This window comes from Macaca mulatta, chromosome 7 (genome assembly GCF_049350105.2).
Source record: "Macaca mulatta isolate MMU2019108-1 chromosome 7, T2T-MMU8v2.0, whole genome shotgun sequence".
Taxonomy (NCBI): Eukaryota; Metazoa; Chordata; class Mammalia; order Primates; family Cercopithecidae; genus Macaca; species Macaca mulatta.
The window spans coordinates 6,512,663-6,518,662 of NC_133412.1; the positions used below are offsets into that span (position 1 = coordinate 6,512,663).

A 6,000-nucleotide genomic window follows, 5' to 3' on the forward strand; every position below is an offset into this window, starting at 1 on the left:
ATACTCCCGCTGTGAAGAACCGTCCCTGGCCCGTAGGTGCTCAGTCAATGTTTGTTGAATGAACGCACCTTTCTAAATCACAAGCTGGCAGAAAAGTGGGCTTTTCTCACACTCCATCTCTGAAGGTTTCTGACTGTCTTTTCTAGAGAATCCAGTTTCAGACTTTGAGCTCTGTGGCTGTCGACAAAACCCAACAAAGACCCAAATCCTTTTTCTTTGGGAGTTGAGGACAGTTTACCAGTTCGTGTTCCCATTGGGTCTAAGAACTTTGCCTTGAAAATCCATCCCAGGCCGGGCGCGGTGGCTCAAGCCTGTAATCCCAGCACTTTGGGAGGCCGAGACGGGCGGATCACGAGGTCAGGAGATCGAGACCATCCTGGCTAACACAGTGAAACCCCGTCTCTACTAAAAATACAAAAAAAACTTAGCCCGGCGTGGTGGCAGGCGCCTGTAGTCCCAGCTACTCGGGAGGCTGAGGCAGGAGAATGGCGTGAACCTGGGAGGCGGAGCTTGCAGTGAGCTGAGATCCGGCCACTGCACTCCAGCCTGGGTGACAGAGCGAGACTCCGTCTCAAAAAAAAAAAAGAAGAAAATCCATCCCTGGCCCCTGCCTACTGCTTCCTGGCCTGGGGAATAGAGTCGAGGGGCCACATTCAGTCACCTTCCTTTGACTGAAACAACAGAACCAAGCTCAGCTGGAAGAAGTAACGTGATTTCTTTGTTTGCTCATGACATGGCTGCTGGGTTTGGGGGACGCTCAGATATAGAGGCCCCAGTCTCGTCTCGCCCACTCCCAGCCTGGGGAAGAAGGCTCAGCTCCCAGATCCCACCCCGTCCCCACAGGGTTCCTGATAACCTGGTCCCATGGGTGGGCCTGTCCTGGGGCAGTGGTGCCATTCTGGGGGCATGTCTCTTGCTGTGCCATCTCTGCCTCCCCCTAGTAAGAGCTCTGTCTTCCTCTTTCTATAGGAAAAGAAGGCAAGCCACCAACATCAGGAAGCCCTAAGGAGGGAGCTAGAGGTGAGTGGACGGTGTGAAGTTCCCCTCCTGTCCTCTGGAGAAGGTTTCTTTGCTTCTCTTTCAGCATTTGCTTGTCTTTTCTCCCAAAGGCCCAGGTTCATACCATACGAATCCTTACATGTGAGAAAACTGAGCTTCAGACGGCACTCTATTACAGCCAGCGTGCTGTCCAGCAGTTGGAAGGTGGGAATCTGGCACCCGGTCATCCTTCAACCTGGCACTTTGACAGGCCTTTATGGGGAGACCTTTGGGCCACATCTGAATGTCTCTCATTCCAGGAGAGTCCAGGGATCTGGTGAGCCGCCTGCATGATTCATGGAAGTTTGCCGGAGAGTTAGAGCGGGCTCTCTCTGCTGTTGCTACACAGAAGAAGAAAGCGGACAGGGTGAGTCCAACTACTTACCCTGTCCCCTGGGAGCCCGGCTTCACAGATGGAGGAGTGAGCCTAAAAGTCCCTTCTGCAAGATGGAGTGTCCTGCCCAGAAGGCAGCATGGCCATTTCTTGCTGCTTTTGTGTGTGGTTGTTAGAGGCCAACTGGTGCTGGGTCGGCTGCTGTGGGTGAGTTGGGGGGTGCTGTGGGGAGTGAGCACTGGACATAGAGCTCGCAGGCCAAGTGCCTGCCCTTCCCATACTTGACTTGTTTTACTCTGGCTCATGCCTGTAATGCCAGCACTTTGGGAGGCCGAGGTGGGTGGATCATCTGAGGTCAGGAGTTCAAGACTAGACTGACCGACATGGAGAAACCCCATCTCTACTAAAAATACAAAATTAGCCGGGTGTGGTGGCACATGCCTGTAATCCCAGCTACTTGGGAGGCTAAGGCAGGAGAATCACTTGAACCCGGGAGGCGGAGGTTGTGGTGAGCCTAGATTGCGCCATTGCACTCCAACAAGAGCCAAACTCTGCCTCAAAAAAAAAAAAAAAAAAAAAAGAAAAGAAAAAGAAAGAAACAAAGACAGAAAAACAAATGAGACTGTGGGCTTGGAAGTGCCTTGAGAGCATGTGAGGTGTGACTGGGAGTGGGGAGTGATGTGTGGAGTGGTCACGGTGGCTGTTGTTCCTGGTCGGCCAGCCGCTCCTCTGCCTGCTCTATCCTGACTTCACCTTTGTCTATTTGCAGTACATCGAGGAGTTAACAAAGGAGAGGGACGCCCTGAGTCTGGAACTGTACAGGAACACGTAGGATGGGGGACGGTGGGATGGGAGGTCTGGGGGCTCTTAGCTTGGGGGATGTGCTGGGAGGTGGGGGTACAGGTGAGCATGGTGAGAGGCTCATACAGGTTTTCACGTGTGCACAGGGAAGCTCTAGTGCCGGCTGTGCCATTGACTCATGGGGTAGCCTCAGGCAACTCATGTCTTCTCTCTGGCCTGCCACCTGTGATTTTTAATTCCTGGGGTCCCATCCAATGCCACGGTTCTGTGGTTGTGGGGTGAAAGCAGAGGGTTGATCACCACAGCGGTCCTTTCTGTTCTTCGTTCATTCCTTTATCTACCGCCTCTGGTTGTAGCATAACCGATGATGAGCTGAAGGAGAAAAATGCCGAACTACAAGAAAAACTTCGACTTGTAGAATCTGAAAAGTCTGAGATCCAGCTCAACGTAAAGGAGCTAGAAAGGAAGCTGGAGAGGGCCAAGCTCCTGCTGCCACAGGCAAGCGGCTGCAGCCCCGGGGGTTGTGGGATCCCTGTCCGGCTGGGACCATGGTCTAGGGATCAAGCAGGATATGGGGAGTCTCCAGCCAAAAGCTAGAATATTTGGGTCCTTGTTCTGGTCCTGCCATAGAATCCTCTAGAGTGTGCTAAAAATCTACAAATTGAGGCCCTGCCTGGGAAATCAGAATCTCAGGGTAGGGCTTGACAAAATATTTTATAGGATCATAGATAAAAAACCATTGTTTTATAGATTACATTTATATGGGTAGCTCATGAGTCTGTTTCCTTCTGAGGTTCAAACCAACACTTTCACTGTTCCAGCAGCAGCTGCAGGAGGAGGCTGACCACCTGGGTAAGGAGCTGCAGAGTGTGTCCGCGAAGCTCCAAGCCCAGGTGGAAGAGAACGAGTTGTGGAACCGCCTGTACCAGCAACAGGAGGAGAAGATGTGGAGGCAGGAGGAGAAGATACGGGAGCAGGAAGAGAAGATACGGGAGCAGGAGGAGAAGATGCGGAGGCAGGAGGAGAAGATGCGGAGGCAGGAGGAGAAGATGCGGAGGCAGGAGGAGATGATGCGGGAGAAGGAGGAGAAGATGCGGGATAAGGAGGAGAACATGCGTGAGCAGGAGGAGAAGATACAGGAGCAGGAGGAGAAGATGCAGAGGCAGGAGGAGAAGATGCGGAGGCAGGAGGAGATGATGCGGGAGAAGGAGCAGAAGATGCGGGAGCAGGAGGAGAAGATGTGGGAGCAGGAGGAGAAGATGTGGAGGCAAGAGGAGAAGATGCACGAGCAGGAGCAGAAGATGTGGAGGCAGGAGGAGAAAATGCATGATCAGGAGGAGAAGATGCAGTGGCAGGAGGAGATGATATGGGAGAAGGAGGAAAAGATACGGGAGCAGGAGGAGAAGATGTGGAGGCAGGAGGAGAAGATGCGGCAGCAGGAGGAGAAGATGTGGAGGCAGGAGGAGAAGATGCAGGAGAAGGAGGAGAAGATGGGGAGGCAGGAGGAGAAGATGCGGGAGCAGGAAACGAGGCTGTGGCAGCAGGAGGAGAAGATGCAGAAGCAGGAGGTGAGGCTGCAGGAGCTGGAGGAGAGGCTGGGGGAGCTGGGGCGGAAGGCCGAGCTTTGGGGGAGCAGGCGGAGGTGGGTGCAAACCCTGGAGATCATACAGAACGACCTCACCACAACTTAGCAGATGGTGGTTGGCTCCCTCTGCTTTTCCACCAGTCTGTGGCCTACAGCTTCAATGGTGGGAAGAAGGGTGTGAGATTTGAGGCTGGGGAGGGAGGCATGGGCCTCTAGGCAAGGGAGGCAGTCACTTAGACCTGGAGGAAGGGGCTAGGAGCCAGGGGCTTGGGCAGGCGACAGAGCCCCACAGTGCCCTCGCTACCCCGTTTATGGTCCCAGAATCTGGAAGCCAGCCACTGCCTACCCTGACACCCATCCTGCAGGTGGAGCTGAAGAGCCAAGAGGCTCAGAGTCTGCAGCAGCAGCGAGACCATTCCCTGGGTCCCCTGCAGCAGTACGTGGCCGCCTATCAGCAGCTGGCCTCTGAGAAGGAGGCTCTGCCCAGCTGCAGCAGCAGGAAGCTCAGGGCAAAGCGGTGGCCGAGATGGCCCCCCGATAGTTGCAGGAGACCCAGTTGAGGGAGTTGATGAGGGCCGGGCCCGGAGCGGGGTGACCTAGCAGCCTCCATGCCTTCTCACTCTCTTTCCTGGCCCCTTAGGAGCACCTGGAAGCTGCCATCCAGCAGAACAAGCAGCTACACACCGAGCTGAGCCTCATGGCTCTCCCTGGGGAAGGTATGGGAGACCACTTAGAGGAAGAGGAGAGAGCCCCAGGAAGAGGGGGGGACTGTTAGCAGCGTAGGATTGAGGAGTTGCAGGAGACTTTTAGAACAGCTGGTCATTATGCCGACCAGGTATCTGCGCTATGTTCGGCATAGATATGGCGACCTCCTGGGAGTGGGGGAACACCAGGGTTGCCTATGAATGGGGGAACTGGCCCAGGGCAGAAATGGAGCATGTCAGAACTCCTGTGTTGATTGGTAGTGGGACGGCACCTGGGCAACGTAGGGAGACGTTGGCTCTTCAAAAAAATAAAAGTAAAGAACAGCTGCTGATTTCCCTCTGGGGAGGGGCTGGCCAGGGTTGCACAGTGAGGGTGGGGGCAGAGGTGGGTCCATTGTTACGTCCCTTGTTGGGTTGTCTGAGGAGCCCTCTGGCCACTCCCCACAGGAGATGCACTGGACAGGGAGGAGGTGGAGGAGGAGGCACCTCAGCCCATGCCAAGCATCCCAGAGGAGCTGGAGAGCCGGGAGGCCATGGTGAGCCTGACTCTGCCTACCCCAGCTTTGCCGTCTCCCTTGGTGGCCCCTCCCAGACCCCCTTAGCTCTTGGTTTCCTGCCTTCTGATTTCTCCGGACCCTCTAAGTCACGCAGCATCTCTGCGGGGGTGGGTGTGAGGGGGGTGTGGGCACGGGTGTGGCAACTGAGCACCTTTCCCTCCAGGTGGAGCTGGTGTTTCCGCTTGTGAGCGACCGTAACCAGGGACGTGGTGGATTGCGGGCAGCTGCCCAGAACCCTGCAGAAGAGTCTGCACCAGGGACCCCGGTCCCTCAGGAGCTCGGGGCTGCCAACAAGCAGGGTGGTGAGTAGAGCCCTTGGGCGAGGGGGGCAGGCAGGAGCAGGGGAGGGCTCGCACGGTGCTCAGTTTCCTGCCTTTCTCCCTCCAAAGATCTCTACAGCAAGCCCTGCCTGCCATTCTTCTACCGCGCACATGACAAGAAGGCAAAAATAATAAACATCTAAAAGCCGGCAGCGAGGCCTGGAGAAGAGTCAGCTGCCGTGTGACTGTTTACAATATAGTCAGAACACAAACCTGAAAAAAAAAAAAAAAGAAAAAAAATTTATTTATTTTAAATAGTGGCAAAATACTGGCCAGGCACGGTGGCTCACACCTGTAATCCCAGCAATTTGGGAGGCTGAGATGAATGGACCACCTGAGGTCAGGAGATCAAGACCAGCCTGGCCAATACAAAAATTAGCCGGGCATGGTGGCGCATGCCTGTAATCCCAGCTACTTGGGAGGCTGAGGCGGGAGAATCGCTTGAACCCGGGAGGTAGAGGTTGCAGTGAGCTGAGATCGTGCCACTGCACTCAAGCCTGGGTGACACAGCGAGACTCCGTCTCCAAAAAAAAAAAAAAAAAAAGTTTCTTGCTTATCTTCCTTACATGTGTGTTTCTATTGTTTTTGGGTTTTTGTTTTTTTTTTCCTTGTTCTTTCTCATTTAGTCTTGTCTTACAGCGTTCCTAGTAAACTTTTATCT

The 6,000-nt window shown here is 54.4% G+C and overlaps 1 protein-coding gene across 1 annotated transcript; it reads left to right on the plus strand.

Annotated features, from left to right (window-relative positions):
* The first annotated feature begins 2,744 nt into the window (after window positions 1-2,744).
* Window positions 2,745-5,579, plus strand: LOC106992414 (uncharacterized). The gene is made up of 5 exons (XM_077938679.1): window positions 2,745-2,791; window positions 2,967-3,741; window positions 4,399-4,474; window positions 4,910-4,998; window positions 5,183-5,579. The coding sequence occupies exons 1-5, from the start codon at window positions 2,745-2,747 to the stop codon at window positions 5,327-5,329; spliced, it is 1,134 nt and encodes a 377-aa protein (XP_077794805.1). The 3' UTR covers window positions 5,330-5,579.
* The last annotated feature ends 421 nt before the right edge of the window (window positions 5,580-6,000 follow it).